The sequence below is a fragment of the Ceratotherium simum genome, chromosome 15 (genome assembly GCF_057802395.1).
Source record: "Ceratotherium simum simum isolate JZ-2026a chromosome 15, ASM5780239v1, whole genome shotgun sequence".
In the NCBI taxonomy this organism is placed as follows: domain Eukaryota; kingdom Metazoa; phylum Chordata; class Mammalia; order Perissodactyla; family Rhinocerotidae; genus Ceratotherium; species Ceratotherium simum.
Window position 1 is genome coordinate 46,388,154 of NC_141914.1, and position 17,008 is coordinate 46,405,161.

General features: G+C 35.0%; 1 protein-coding gene across 10 annotated transcripts in view; it reads right to left on the reverse strand.

The window, feature by feature from the left end:
- NAALADL2 (N-acetylated alpha-linked acidic dipeptidase like 2) overlaps positions 1-17,008 on the reverse strand; it is a 1,131,941-nt gene that overhangs the window by 554,320 nt on the left and 560,613 nt on the right. For all 10 annotated transcript variants that reach the window (XM_087440003.1, XM_087440001.1, XM_087440004.1 and 7 more), the window contains one exon: positions 7,064-7,337. In XM_087440003.1, the coding sequence (XP_087296129.1) occupies positions 7,064-7,337 (274 nt within the window). The remainder of the gene's footprint in view (positions 1-7,063; positions 7,338-17,008) is intronic.

Genomic DNA, 17,008 nt, shown 5'->3' on the forward strand with positions numbered 1-17,008 from the left:
GAAAACGCCCCTTTCAGAAGAAAAGCAGACGGAAATTCCTTGCCCCTTATAACACTATTATTGACTTTTGAGTGGCCTCTGTGGCTCTGGATGGAAGGCATTTAAGGGGTTTGAAGCAGAATCTGACTGCATTCTCACTTTCTACCCAATGGCATTGCTCTTGACTCTGCCCACCCCACTCTAATATTGTGGCCATGGTGCAATTCGCACACCATTCTGCTGCTAAGTGCTGAATGCTGGGAAAATGTATGCTAGTAAAAATGATCTGTGGGGGCAAAAAAAAAAAGCCCCGATGTGTAGCACTTGAAAATTTCTACAGTTTAAATTTCAGACCAGAATTAGGGAAGATTCACAGAATCAACTTTCACTAGTAGGAATAAGCTGGCTTGGCCAGTCCAATACGCCACTGGGACACTTGTGCCTGGCCTTTTAAAGTGGTAGGACAGTACACTACTTAAGTGTTTGCTAGGTGGCTGAAAACAGAAATAGGAATGCCTTAGAGATATGGGTTGAGGCTCGTGCCTGGGCCTTGGTAAGGTCGAAAGAGTCACAAAGTAGATGAGGGCAAGAGGTGGGTAACAGCAAGAGAGAGATAAGGGCAAGAAGAGGTCCACAGGAAACCCTAGCTGTTAGAAAATTGGAAATTGCATATAGGGGTTTTGAGTGTGTATGTGTCCACACCCACATATACGTGTACTGTGAGAAGGATTAAACTGGACAGGACTATTATGACAGATAAAGAAAAAAGAAAATTAATACTTAACCATTTGTTTTCTGTGCTAGACATTTTACTGTGGACATTGTATCAGCTGTTCTCAGTCTATCTTCAGAACATTCATATTTGGTAGATATTTCTGCCCATTTTATAGATGAGGAAACTGGAGTGTAGAATATTTAAATAACTTGCTAGTGGTTCATAGCAGTCTCCAGCCATGCAGTTTTGTAACTGCTTACCTAACTACCAGTTTCTCCTATTAGACTGCCAGCTATATGTGGGCAGTGTTCAAAGTTTCTTATTCATCACTTTGTCCCCTGTGATTGGCATATGAAAGGCATTCAGTATGTATTTGCTGAATGTTTCTTGTTTTATTAGTGAGACCCAGCTGGTTAAATTCTATATATGTCAGTTAATCTTTCAGTATCAAATTAAAATATGAGGAAAAACATATTAATAATCACAGGGCACTTTAATAAATGATACTCAACTTATTAAGGTAAGGATATTGAAGGAGTTACAAATTGATTCAAGAGAAATCTTCCTGGAGGCCATGAAAGCAATATGACAGAATTCTGCTTCTTTTAAAATCAATTAAATTAGTATATCGAAATAATGCATAAACTTAAGGATCAACCTTTGCACAGAACGCTCGTTCTGAAAAGACCGAATTTGCAGCACCTACTGAAATGAAGTAAATCTTATTTTTAAACTACATATTTAAATACTGGCATTTTATGGAAATTAAGACATAAATGAAATATGCTAAGAAAGTTACATTATCACTTAACACTATAAGTGATATGCTTTAAATCATATTAAAAATAAAAGTAAAATGCTGACCTAGAATTTTCTGTCAAATAACACTTAATTATAGCAATTCAGAATATTTAGATATAACTTTAGTCAAATTAGAAGTCTGTAGTCAAACACTTTCTCACTAAAAATGCCATATTTGTTCTAATGAAGAGAAGAAAAATAGTCCATTGCACTTGAACTACTTAGTTGAATTCTGCTATCTTTGTTTTAAAATTTTTATTTAATAAAATAAGGTTATTTTCTCTTTCCTAGGTAGAAGATGTAACCTCTCTAACAAATATTTAACTATGAACAATATATTGTGATAGATCACCTCTTTACTTGTAAATACTTGTACCTAAATTTTAAATACAGGAAAAAATATATACCTTAAATATATAGACACTAATCTCATGGTTATTATCATCAAACAGAAAAGCAGCAATTATGGAATTGTTTTGTTAACTCAGTGCACAGAGCTCATGAAATCAGAAATAAAAGGTCATATTGGGGGCCAGCCTCGGTGGCCTACTGGTCAAGTTTGGCATGCTCTGGTCAGTGGCCTGGGTTCGGTTCCTGGGCCCAGACTTACATTACTCGTCTGTTAGCGGCCATGCTGTGATGGTGGCTCACGTAAAAGGAAAAAAAGAGGAAGATTGGCAACGGATGTTAACTCAGGGTGAATCTTCCTCAAAAAAAAAAAAAGTTCATAGTGGGCCAAAGGATTATACATAGATTTTTTAAAAAAATTAATAACAACTTTATATACAACTGTTTTCACAGCTATTCATCTCACAATTCTCCATTGTTGACCAAAAGACCGATTCCACAACGGAAAAAGAAAGGAGACAAATAAAATGTAAAGTTATTTTCAATATTGAAAAACTGCTCCAAGCTCACATTTCTGTTGGTGAGACAGTAGCTTCATCTTCATACCCAGATAATAATACAATTCCATTCTACTCCTTTAAGCTTTCTGATATTTTTATCTATAACAAGAATCATTCAGAGCCAAATGCATATAGCTCTGTCTTTGACCACAACACTGATAAGTTTGCTTTTGTTTGAAAATATTAAAAATAAAAGAGAAAGACAAAGTTTTCCTAGCCATGAGAAAATAGACATCTGATTATAAGTTAGCCAAGAATTCCATGCAGTGGTTATATTGTTTCTCTTTAAGACCTTTTGACACAATATTTGATACAGTGTACAGGTTTCATGTATTAAACCATGTCTTGATATTTCACAAAATAAAGACAAGGAATGCTCTTCAGGCCCAACCTGACATGATTTGTCATTCTGCATTCAAAAATAAAATAGTTAATTCCTACTTTCTTTGAGCTTTCAGTTTTAAGTTAAAAATATGATCAGGGAATTATATATATATATTTTTTAACTTTTTTTTAATTGATGTTTTAATAGTTTATGAGAATTATATATTTTTTAATTCTTTATTCATACTAATCAAGGCATTTTTCTCCCTAATGACTAACATTTCTGTTAAACATAAGACAGGAAGATTATATTTAGACAATATAGTAAAAGTTCGTGCTTCCAAATCTTATGATATATAGTTCTGATATTTTCTTCATTTCTCCCATTTAAATGTTTCTACTTTATACCAAATAATAACAACAGTAGCTAACATTTATTGAGTGCTTTCTAAGTGCCAGGCACTTTACGTGATTTATATCATTTCTTCTCCACAAGGACCATTTGAGGTACTATTATCCCCTTATACACAAGGACATTGAGACTTACAGAATGGAAGTGATCAAACCAGAGTTATTAAACTAATAAGGAAGGGTGCTAGTCCAGGTTCTTGAACTATGCTCTCTGAGGTACAAGGTAGTGATAAATGATTTACTAATATTTCATGCATAGTTGATGAAAATAAGTTTCTCCATAAAATTGCATTATTTGCCTTGTCTTTCAGACACAAAATAATGCTTAACAGAAAGAAAACTCCAACATCCATTAAATGTATTGGAATAAAAAAAAATCCCATGTCCAAAAATAAGAACATGGCAAACCCAATCTGACCAACCTATATTAAATATTAATTGTTCCCTTAGCTTTTCTGCATCTGCATGGGTTTCACAAAGGACAAAAGAAATAATTGCACAGGGATTACATAAAGCCATATATTCTATTTATAAAACTGACTCGACATTGTCAGCACGCACTACAATGTCTTTAACATTATGATGATATTATAGTTGATATTTGCCTTTTAATAAAAGTATAAATCACTGTTTACTCTCTGAAGCTAACCTCACTCATGCTAAATTATTTATGTATCCATTTTAATATGTATTTTGCATCTGACAGGACAACTCTCCTTAGGACCCTTTTACTGACCCACCTGTCATTATGATGGGGTAAACAATGTCACCTTTCCCGTGCACAATGAATTACAAAGAAGTTGCAAAGTACACCATCCATCATGCTGGCACTAAGTAGGTTTTCGAAGTAGATCTCAGATATCACAACTGCTGTTTAGACTGTTACCAGAAAGCAAAAATTGGAAGCTTATACAAAACAGTCATATGATGAATGGATATGACAGCTCTTCAAAGAAAAGGGGCACTCCTCTTCTACAAATAACCTTGTCAAAAGCAAAGTAGTGGGGAGCTTTGCTGGCAGTCAGACTAGAATAATTTAAGAACTTGTTAATGGCTCTGCCTGATAGAAATTCATGCAAACACAGTGTACTCAAAATCAAAAAGTAGGTATGCCTGAATCATCAGTAGCAACCTCTCAAGCTTGATTTGAATTAGGGAATGGTCTGAAGAGATACAGAAAAATCACCAGTGTCCTATTAATTAGCATATGTGAGTTTCAATAATGCATCAGTCTAAAACATGTATATGAAATATATGCAAGTATTATATACGCATATAAAATAGTCACCTAGCAATTGCTATGCTTTTGAAAATCATAATATAGTTTAGTTTAAAAAATCAATATAACATTATATCCTTTATTGATATAGGTATTTAAATTATGTACTTAGTGTAATAGATTTGAATTATTAATATAATTCTAAAATAGTTATTGTCAGTGTCTTCATCTAATTTGCACGGTTAATTTCTCAAATTACGTTCTTCAAATACAAGGTGTTTGTTTTATCCATAATTGCATTTTAGTTCCTTTAAACACTACTCCCTTTTATTTAGGCCTAATATTTCAAACATGGAGTATATTTCTATATCTATAGCTAACTTTATTTCTTCCTTTTAATAGCTACTTTAAGTCTTTTTCAACACTTCTTTTTAAAAAATTTATATATAGTAGGAGGGTCCCAAAGTGACTTCTGACTTCATGGACATTTAAGTAATTCCATGATTCTGTAGTAGACCTTGGTTTTCTATTATACGAAACAAAGAGAAAATTTAAACATCTATAATTGATAAGAAAAATGTGTAGAAAACTCTCAGAGGTATGGTTACATAGGAACGTAAAAACCAATCCATGGGCCCAGTGGATTACTGAAGAGGGCCACGCTGAGGAAACGGCGACAGAAATTGTAGTTTCATGGCTTTTCCATATCACCTCAATCAAGGAATAATGAATGTTTGCCAGAGGAGCTTGAACAGCAAATAGATGGGAGTGATTCTAAGGATCCACTCAAGCTCCTGGGGTTTCGTTGTTCTGTGTTTTGGATATGCTTTTGAGATGACTGTGCTGGACTTGAATCAACTGGGATAAAGAGGAGGCTGGAAACGTGTGGGGCTTATGCAGGGTTGGGAGTCTGAGAGGAAATACGTGGGGTAACTTTGGAATCTTGACTTGAGATGGAGGCTTCCGAATCCAAAGAGTGCTGGCAGTCTCCCTCTGTTTTTACTAATACATGGATGTTTTTCCATTATTGCCTACCAGAAATAGTTGATATTAATCAAAGCAAATTAGATGAGTGTTACACTAGAAATACTGCAGACATTTAATACTGTATTAACTTTTAATTTAATAACTTTATTAATATAAGTTAATAATTTAGCCAGCCCTGGTGGTCCAGTGGTTAAGATTTGGTGCTCTCACCACTGTGACCCTGGTTTCTTTCCAGCTCAGAGAACCACACCACTCATCTGTCGGCTGTCATACCGTGGTGGCAGTGTCTTGCTGTGATGCTGAAAGCTAGGCCACTGGTATTTCAAATACCAGCAGGGTCACCCAACGTGGACAGGTCTCAGTGGAGCTTCCAAAGACAGACTAGGAAGAAGGTCCTGGCTGCCCAGTTCTGAAAAAACTGGCCATGAAATCCCTATGAATAGCATCAGAGCATTGTCTGATATAGCACTGGAAGGTGAGGGGATGGGGCAAAAAGACTAGGCAGGTTCTGCGATGCTGGGAGTCCGACTCACTGGGAGTTGGAATCCACTTCATGGCATTAACAACAAAAAACTTTTAATTAATGAAGGCTTTTTAAGGTGGTGTTGGTTATATATAGTCCTGCTAAAAGTCAGAGAAGGATACAGCACTAACCTACTGGTAAATTGCCTCTCACCACTCCACCCCTCAAAAAATAAAAACGGTACTAGGAAAAAGCATGTATTTCTGTAATTTTAAGTGATTTAAATATTTCATATACTAATCAGAGTTAATAAGGTAGATTCTTAAAAATCTGTGCCAATAATTAACAACAATCAGAAACAACATTATTTTATTCGTTACATAAGGCAATCTACAGTTTTATAAAAGTCTAAATGTACTTATTAAAATGATACTTTTACATAGAGACAGAAAATTTGTCTTAAAGGAAACTAGTGACCAATTATATATTGTATCTAACTGGTATATTGTCCTTACTACAGGCTAGGCTCTGTCCTCCCAGATTTACATATATTAGCTTATTTAATTCTCCCAACAACCTTATGAAGTTGGAACTATTATTATCCTCATCTCTGTTCGAGATGAACAAACTCAGCCCTAGATGGTTAAGTAACAGTGGGTAATTGGGGAGCTGAGATTTTAACCCAGTCCGTGTGGCTCTAGAAGCCATGCACTTAACCACGGGAGGGGGGGGGGCAAAAAACCAGCTAACCCAGAAAAAGTAAAGCAATAATCCACACCTGGATCCCTAGCTCATGTGTTTTCCATCAAGAAAGCAGAAGCACTGTATTTCAAATCTTAAGCGTGAGAACAATCACATCAATTTTCCACTTCATTCCTTGTGTGCGTACACAATCTCAAAACACAACCACCTCCATTTCTATTCTTTCTATCATACCAATCTATTAAAATTTGCCTCTTGAAAACCAAAGAATGAAATGAACTTGCACTATACAGACGAAGCAAAATGTGAATGACTCAGTCACACATTCAACACTTTTGAATTAAATTCTTCTAACATGTTTTCACTTTCAAAACATGACAAGAAAAGGGTAAGACAATCCAAATCTTCCTTCCCCTTTCCTGGCCCCTCCACACTGAGACTATTTAATGGTGACTTTTGTATGCTGCATCTTGCCTGTTAGTTCCATTTAGATGAAAGCTGTGGTTTTCTAATTCCATTTCACTGTAAATGGCAGAGACAAATGGTCACATTACCTCTAGAGCTCCTTTGGCAGAATAGGCTGCGTATGAGTAGATCAGATCTTGGCTGCTATGTTTTCTGGCTTCTTCGCTGCAGGGCTGGCCATTAGGGTGAAAGCACTGGCCGCTGCTGCTCAGAGTCACAGAGCTGGGAGAAGGGCCTGGCAGATTAAGCAGCACGGAGTAATTTACAAACTGTACATCTTCTAGGCCCAAAGAAGTCCACTGAGTCTTAATCTTCTTTGAAATTTCTGTGTCATCTTCACTTTTATACAGTTGTACAAAACTTCTGAAAGAAATTTAAAAAGCAAACTCTAAAAAAAAGAGAACACCTTTATTCTTTTGAGTTATGACTGTTCGATATATGAACAATTATTAATAGATGTGGGATATGAAAGATGAATGAGGGCACTACACAAGAAACTCACAGTTTGATAGAGGTGATGAGCTAGCACAGAAATTACACAAATCAAAGCAGGATGAATTAAGTTCTTAAATTAAGAACTAATAAAGCACTATGGGACTGCAGAGAAGAGAGTGATTAATGCCAGCTAGTTCTTTTATTAGTTTTGATCCTTCTATCGACATCAACATAATCCATTTAAAACTCAGTTCCAAACTAGGAGTCATGCTGGTTGAGACAGTTCTGTATTGTAGTTAATATGATTCCATACAAAGCTATGTAATTAATATATTGTTATTACTTTTTAAAATGAAACAGAGAACTCTTTTGATATGAATTAAATGCCAAATTACATTACGCTACGAGCACAATGAAATGCAATAAAATCAGGATTTCACAGTAAAACCAACCACAAATTGTCCAAACCAACGTGAAATTTTTGTATGTGCTTGCTGTAGTCTATATATTTATCCCTATACCTGTTCTGTAATCCACAATGCCGCTATCTACTGTTGCTTTTGAAATCCTAGAAGCCAGCCAAGTCTGTTAAAAAACATGTATAGAACCTAGAACGGAATCAGACATGGAAATTAAAAAATAATAATCCAATAAAGTTTTGTTTTGTTTGGGGCTGTAACGCAAAGGGATCAGCTTCCTTTCTGGCAAAAACGTATCTTCTTATAAGCATTTTATTGCTATCCAAACTATTACCTAAATACCTGGATATTTTGATATTATTATTTTTGCCCATCATATTATTTTTCCCACACATACTTGTTTTTTTTTTTGGTGAGGAAAATTAGCCCTGAGCTAACATCTGTTGCCAATCCTCCTCTTTTTGCCGAGGAAGATTGGCCCTGGGCTAACATCTGTGCCCATCTTCCTCTACTTTACATGTGGGATGCCGCCACAGCATGGCTTGATAAGCAGCGCATAGGTTCTGCGCCGGGATCCAAACCTGCAAACCCCAGCCTGCCGAAGTAGAGCGCACGAACTTAACCACTACGCCACCAGGCCGGCCCTCATACTTGCTTCTTTTAGTAGTCTATTTATTCAAGAACCCCAAAATGGAACACATCTGAAAGGAATAAGAAATACACACAATAGAAAAAAAATACATACAATGATATAGGAAAGCGTTACTGGAAACAAAAGGTAGGTCTGTTGACACAACTGAAAAGCTGGTCTATAGAGGAACATGCAATAAAAATTTCCCAGTGTTTTCTATCTTTTTAAGGCTATTTCTATTTTTTTTAAATATCTAGTTTGACCAATCATGACTGCCATGTAAATTTTATGGAAGAGCTGATTGGAAGAATTCTATTTTTTATTCTGAATAAGACTAGTCTGCCTTCTATCCTGTCCTTTTTTGAGGTGTAATTGACAAAAGAAATTGTATATATTTAAAGTGTACAACCCACATGATGATTTGATATACATGCACATTGTGAAATGATTATCACAATCAAATTAATTAACATACCCATCACCTCACATAGTTATCTTTGTGTGTGTGTGCGCGTGTGTTGAGAACGCTTAAGATCTACACTCTTAGCAAATTGCAAGTACACAGTGCAGTATTACCTATAGTCACCATACTATACATTAGATCCTCAGAACTTATTTATCTTATAACTGAAGGCTTATACCCTTTGACCAACATCTCCTCTTTCCCGGAGCCTCTGGCAACTATGATTCTACTCTGTTTCTACAAGTTCAACTTATTCCCTCCCCCACATATAAGTGATACTGTGCAGTATTCTGCCCTCTCAGTCTGGCCTATTGCACATATCATAGGGCCCCCAAGTTCATGTATGTTGTTGCAAATGGCATGATCTCCTTTTGTACAGTTGAATGATATTCCATTGTGTGTGTGTGTATACATATATCTATCTGTATACACATTTTCTTTATCCATTCATCCATCCATGAATACTTGGTTGTTTCCATGTCTTGACTATTGTGAAGAATGCTGCAATAAACATGGCAGTGCAGATCTCTCTTCTAGATACTGCTTTCATTTCCTTTGGATATGTACCCAGAAGCAGTATTGCGGGATCATACGGTAGTTCTATTTTCAATTGTTTGAAGAACCTCCATACTGTTTTCCGTAACGGCTGTACCAGTTTACATTCCCACCTACTGTGTACAAAGGTTAGCTTTTCTTCACATCCTCACCCGCATTTGTTATCTCTTGTCTTTTTGATAATAGACATACTAACAAGTGTGAGGCATTATCGCATTGTGGTTTTGTTGTTGGTTAGTGATGCTGAGCACCTTTCATGTATCTCTTGGTCACTTGTTTCTCTTCTTTGGAGAAATGTCTATTCACATCCTTTACCCATTTTTCAATTGGACTGTTTATGGTTTTTTCCTATTGAATTGTCTGAGTTCCTTATATATTTTAGATATTAATCCCTTATCAGATATACAGTGCGTAAATATTTTCTCCCATTCCATAATTGCGTTGTCATTTTGTTTGTTTCTTTTGTTATGAAGCTTTATTGTTTGATGTAGTCCCACTTGTTTATTTTTGCTTTGTTGCCTGTGCTTTCGTTGTGATATTAAAAAAAATTGAAAAGACCAATGTCAAGAAGTATTCCCTTTTGTTTTCTTTTAGAAGTATTGCAGTTTCAGGTCTTACATTTAAGTCTAGTCCATTTCAAGTTAACTTTTGTGAATGGTGTAATACAGGGGTCCAATTTCATTCTTTTGCATGTGAATATCCAAATTTCACAATACCATTTACTGAAGATATTATTGTTTCCTCATTGTGTATTCTTGGCTCCTTAGTCAAAAATTAAGTGAACATATATGTGTCGGTTTATTTCTGGGCTCTTTATTCTGTTCCATTGATCTATTTTTGATCATTGAATCTATATCAGTGATCACTTTTGACCAAATAGATCATTGATATGGTTTTATGCCAATACCATAACATTTTGATTACTATAGCCTCATAATATAGTTTGAAATCAGTAAGTGTAATGCCTCCAACTTTGTTCTTCTTATTCAAGATTGCTTTGGCTATTCAAGGTCTTTTGTGCTTTCACACAAATTTTAGGATTGTTTGTTCTATTTCCATGAAAAATGCCGTTAGAATTTTGATAGGGATTGAAATAAATCTGTAGATGGATTTGGGTAGTATGGACATTTTAACAATATTAATTCTTCTAATCCAAGAACATGAGATATCTTTCCATTTATTTGTGTATTTTTCAATTCTTTTATCAATGTTTTATAGTTTTCAGTGTACAGGACATTCACCTCCTTGGTTAAATTTATTCCTATGTCTTTTATTGTCTTTAATGCTATTGTAAATGGGATTGTTTTCTTAATTTCTTTTTCACATACTTTGTTGTTAGTGTGTAGCATTGCAATTGATTTTTTATGTTGATTTTGTATCCTGCAACTTTACTGAATTTGTTTCCTAGTTCTAATAGTTTTTTGGTGGAAGCTTTAAGGTTTTCTGTATATAAGATCATGTGATGTGCAAATAGACAATTTTACTTCTTTCTTTCCAAAATGGATAAATTTTATGTCTTTTCCTTGACTAATTGCTCTGGCTAGGACTTCTGATTCTATGTTGAACAAAAGTGGAGAGAGGGAGCATCCTTGTCTTGTTCCTGATCTTAGAGGTAAAGCTTTTAGCTCTTCACTGTTAAATATGACGTTAGCTGTGGGCTTATCACATACGGCATTTATGATGTTGAGATACATTCCTTCTATACCTAATTTGTTGAGAGTTTTTATCATGAAAGGGTGTTGAATTTTGTCATATGCTTTTTCTGCCTCTCAATAGATGATCATGTGATTTTTATCCTTCATTCTTTTAATATAGTGTATGAAGTTTATTGATTTGCATATTTTGAACTATCCTTGCATCCCAGGGATAGATCCCACTTGATCATGGTGTATGATCCTTTTAATATGCTGTTGAATTCTGTTTGCTAGTATTTCGTTGAGGATTTTTACATCTAGGTTCATCAGGGATATTGTTCTGTAATTTCCTTTTCTTGTAAAGTTCTTCTCTGGCTTCAGTATCAGAGTAATGCTGGCCTCATAAAATGTGTTTCAGTTTTTTGGAAGAGTTTGAGATGGACTGGCATTAATTCTTTTTTAAACGTTTGGTAGAATTCACCAGTAAAGCCATCTTCTCCTGGGCTTTTCTTTGTTGGGAGATTTTTGATTACTGATTTGATCTTCTTTCTAGTTATAGGTTTATTCAAATTTTCTATTTTCTTCATGATTCAGTCTTGGTAGGTTGTATGTTTCTAGGAATTTATTTATTTCTTCTAGGTTGTCCAATTTGTTGGCATACAATTGTTCATGGTAGTCTTTTGTGTTTCTTTTTATTTCTGTGTTGTCAGTTGTAATGTCTCCTTCATTTCTGATTTTGAGTCTTCTCTTTTTTCTTAGTTAGTCCAGCTAAAGGTTTGCCAATTTTGTTTCTTTTCAAAAACCAGCTCTTACTGTTGTTGATCTTTTCTATTGTTTTTCTAGTCTCTACTTCATTTATTTCTGCTCTGATCTTTGTTGTTTCTTTCCTTCTGTTAACTTTGGGCTTATTTGTTCTTTTTCTAGTTCCTTGAAGTACAAAGTTAGGTTGCTTATTTGAATATTTTTTCTTAATGTAGACATTTATCTCTATAAACTTCCTCTAGGAACTGCTTTTCCTGCATCCTCTATAAGTTTTGGTATGTCCTGTTTCCATTTCTGTTTGTCTCAAGATATTTTTTGATTTCCCTTTTGATTTCTTCCATGACACATTCGTTGTTCAGGAGTATGTTGTCCAATTTCTACATGTTTGTAAATTTTCCAGCTTTCTTCTCATTTTTGATTTCTAGTTTAATACCATTATGATCCGAAAAGATATTTGATATGATTTTAAACTTCTTAAATTTGTTAAGACTTGTTTTGTGACCTAACATATGATCTATCCTGGAGATGTACTGTGTGTGCTTGAGAAGAACGTGTATTCTGCTGCTGTTGGGTAGAATGTTCTGTATATGTCTGTTAGGTTCATTTGGTCTAAAGTGTAGTTCACATTCAATATTTTCTTATTGATTTTCTGTCTGGATGATATATCCATTGTTTAAAATGGGGTATTGAAGTCCTCTACTATTATTGAGTTGCTATCTATTTTTGCCTTCAGATCTGTTAATATTTGCTTAATGTAAAGGCTCCAATGTCAGGTGTATATACTTAGAATTATTATATGCTCTTGATGAATTGACCCCTTTATAATTATATAATGACTTTCTTTGTCTCTTTACAATTTTTGACGTAAGTCTATTTCATATGATATAAGATTGCAGGGGTCCTCAGTGGCCAAGGCTGTGGGTGTACACAGTAGAAGTGAGGGCTGTTGAGGCCTTTGGTGGCAATGGCTGCTGGGGACTCCCTGTATCTTTTTTTCCATGGGGACGTTGTGACCAAGGTGATTCCTCTTGGTGCCTGATCAGCTTGTGGCACCCTTGCAGTGGTGGTGGTATTGGCGTCTGAAGCATGAGCACCCATAGAGTAATCACAGAGCCAGGGTCTGGAGTGCAGGTGCTTATAGAGTGATAGTGGCTCCCAGGGTCCAGAGCACTGGTAACTCACAGTGGCAGTGGCTCTGGTGCTTCGGTCACATCACACAAGGAGTGGCAGCTATAGCTGGGTCTGAAGTGTAGGTGCCTGCAGAACAGTCATAGCTCCGGGGTCTGGGGGATGTGCATGGTTAGGTGGGTGGTGGCAGCCCTGGTCCCAGGGGCTATGCAACAGCAGCTCCTTCCGGGGGGTAGGGCACAGAAGTGTCTCCCTCTCCTGAAAGTCTGCAGTGGTGATGGCTTTTGGTTATCTCAGTGGTGACAGCTGCTGGTGTTCTCTGAGATCAGGCCACTGGAATCCATGCCAATGAGCATTATGAGGTCTTCCACTGTGAAAGCCGTAGCAAGTCTGTGGCTATCATGGAGGCTGTTGAAATCCTCAGTGGCAAAAAATTCTAGGGTCCTCCATAGAGCCAGCTGCTGGGGACCATGGTGGCAGCGACCACATGGTTGATACCAATAGCCTCCACATTTCTTGGTTCCTAGCCATCTCCAGATGTCTCAGCAAAGCTGATCGCTCCCATGAGCCTTTCTTTGCAGTTATGCTCCAGTTTTTACTCCACTGTGTTGCTGTAGGTTCTTAATTGAACTCTTGAGCGCTTCCAGGACTATTTTCATTCCTGGAAATAGGAAATATTTTCATTCCTGGAAATCTAATTGGTTTTTGTGGGGGGAGGAAGGCTGGTATCTCCTACGACCTCATCTTGCTCTCTACCCTTTTCTTTCATTGCTTTATCTGATCTCTGCCTCCCAACCTTCTTTCTTTACTGCTACTGCAGTTCTCTCAGTACTATTTGGACAGGACAGGTAAACTAATTGAGTTGAAACTTAACTCAGTTCGATGAGAACGTCTTTTAGAAAGGTGCATCAATAATGTTCTTTCATAATATGTATAGAGTTGCAGAATACACATTTTATTTAGGCAAATGTAGCTATATATGGTCAACATTAACAGAAAAAGAGAAGAGAAATTTAAATATTGCTTTAGATCTTGTTTGCTTCTCTACTCAGTTAGTTGATGAGCATAAATTACCAGTGAGTGAGAAACATATTTAATTGGCCATTTCTTTTGTGGGTCTCAGTTCCAAAGTGCTTTATCGTGTAAGCAACTCAACAAAACATTAAATGTCTCAAGATGTATATGTTATGCAACATGGTTTCAAAAGCCAAATCAAATACTTTTTTAGGGGCTCATCTGAAGTATCAATAATTTGTCCCAATGCTGGAGAACTCCTAAATATTATTCAGCACTAAGCTAAAATTACTGAGAGAGCAGAGATACGTATTCTTTATTTCACTTTCAATTTAAGGGTTATGTACTTTTTGCACTGTAATTTCATTTTTTAATATTATAAAAAATTTGAGTATATAAAGAATATGAAACATATATAGAGTATGAAGAATGAAAGAACAACCCAGCTTATAAAGTATAACATCTCCAATATTACTGAAGCCCCCTGGGTACTCTTTCCTTACTCCATCACTCACGCTGGCCCCCAGTATAAGCACCAATCTGATTTTTTTGCTTCTCATTGCCTTCTTTTTATAGATTTTATATATATGTATGTATATGTCCTTAACAATGCATCTCTTAGTTTTATGAGTTTTTACCTTTATATAATTGTATCTTATATATGTATTTTTTCCAGATTTATTGAGATACAATAGACATATAACATTACATAAGTTTAAGGTGTACAACATGTTAATTTGATACACTTATATATTGCAAAATGATTACCACCACAGGGTTAGCTAACACCTCCATCACATCACATAACTAACATTTCTTTTTTGTGGCAAGAACATTTAAGATCTGCTCTCTCAGCAATTTATAGAATGTTGATTATTGTTAATATATATATTCTTTTGTGATTTGCTTTTTTCACTTAGTATTAGGTTTCTGAGATTCCTCTGGGTTTATCGATTTCCTGAGATAAGTATTTTAAAATTGTTTCCAGTTTTTCACTACTGTAAACAATGCTGCATTGAACATTCTTGTTCATGTCTCCTAACAGACATATGCTAGAATTTCTCTAGGAAGACATGTCAAAATGCTTTTAAAAGGGTTTTGATCACGCCTTCGTGCTCTGCATAAGAGTTCTTATTCCTCCATTCCTCACCAACATCTGGTGTTGTCCATTATGTTACTTTCTTTTATATTTTGGCCAGTGTGGTAGGTATGAAATTGTACATCATTATTCGTTTAACTCAGAAATACCATTACTGGGTTGCAGCCCACCAGCATTATTTAAAGGTTCTATTTTCCATGTATCTAATTGTTGCTAACCAATGAGGATAAAATTGTATCCCATTGTGGCTTTAATTTCCATTTCCATGTTTACTAATGAGGATCTTTTCATGTATTATTTAGCTATCCATGTTCCCTTTTCTATGCAGACTGTGTCTTTTGCCCATATTTATGGAAGTTTTTGCATCTTCTGGATAATCCTTTTTAGGTCATATGTATGTCACTTATGTTCTCCCAGTTTTTGTCTTCTCTTTCATTTTCAGTGTCTTATTTTATCACTAATAGAAGTTTATAATTTTAACGTACATAATTTTTAATATATTGTAACAGTTTGCACATTCTTCTGAGGTACTTAAGAAACCTTTCTCAAAACTAAGATAATGAAATTCTCATTTTTTTTTCCTAAAAGTTTCAAAGACCTGTTTTTCACATTTCATTGTTTACCTGGAATATTTGTGTGTGTGTGTGTATGGTATGAGGTGAGAATCCAATATCACTTTTTTCCGCATGAATAACCAGCCTAGTACACTTGGTCATCCTTTTCACTAACGTGCAATGACAATTCTGTTGAATATAAATTTCCATAGTTGTGTGGGTCTGTCTGGGCTCTCGAATCGATTTCATTAGTCTTTTTGATCCATCTACATAATAATATGCTATTTTAATTATGATTACTCTATACTATGTTTTAATATTCAGAATGGCTATTCTTCCTATTTATTTTTCCTCAAGAATATCTTCATTACTTTTTTCCTTTTTCTCTTCCGTTCCAAGTTTGGAATGAGCTTATCAATTTCCTTGTCAAGACTGTGATTGAATTACATTGAGACTAAAGAACAATTTGAGGAGAAACGTCATCCTTATAATAAAATAACAATAAGTCCTTAATATTATCAAATATCAAGTCAATGCTAACAAAAAATGTTTTAAAATTAATATATTTTTCTGCTTATTGCTAGTGTAGAGGAATACTAGTCTGCTGTTCTATTAAGTAATCACGCTAAACTCTCTAATTATATTTTTTTCTTTGAGTTTTCTATATAAAAAAATTATATGATAAGCAAATAATGAAGGCTTCGTTACTTCCTTTCTAGTCATTTATAGATTACATTACTCTTTTTTGGATTACTATACAGGTGAAACCTCCAGAAAATATTTAATAAAATATTTAATAAGATGTGATAATGCAGATCTATGTTGTTTTCTAAATATCAGGGTAAAGATATTCCTCCCATTTCTATTTTGATAAGAGATGTTTTATAAATGGATATTGAATTTTATCACAAATTCTGATGTGTTGATTAAGACAATCATATTATCCTTTTCTTTAATATGGTAGATTAAATTAAGTGATTTTTTAGCATTAAATCAAATTTTCATTCCTAAGATTAACTCTATTTAGAATGCATTATAATTTTTAGCTGCTATGTGGTTTATTTTGCCAACATCTTGTTCACAATTTTCATGTCTGTTTCTAATAAATGAAGTGGGTATGCAATGTTCCTTTCAGGCATCATTTCTGTCTAATTTTGATTCGAAGTTATACAAACCTCATAAAATGAGATAGAGAATGCTCCCTCTTGATTTGTTCTCTGAAAGAGTTTGATTATAATTTTTGAAAGACAGAAATTATTCTTAAACTAAAAATTGTCTGTACTCGATGTTCTTATTATGAGAGAACTATGAACTGCTGACTCAATGTCTTTAATTCTATA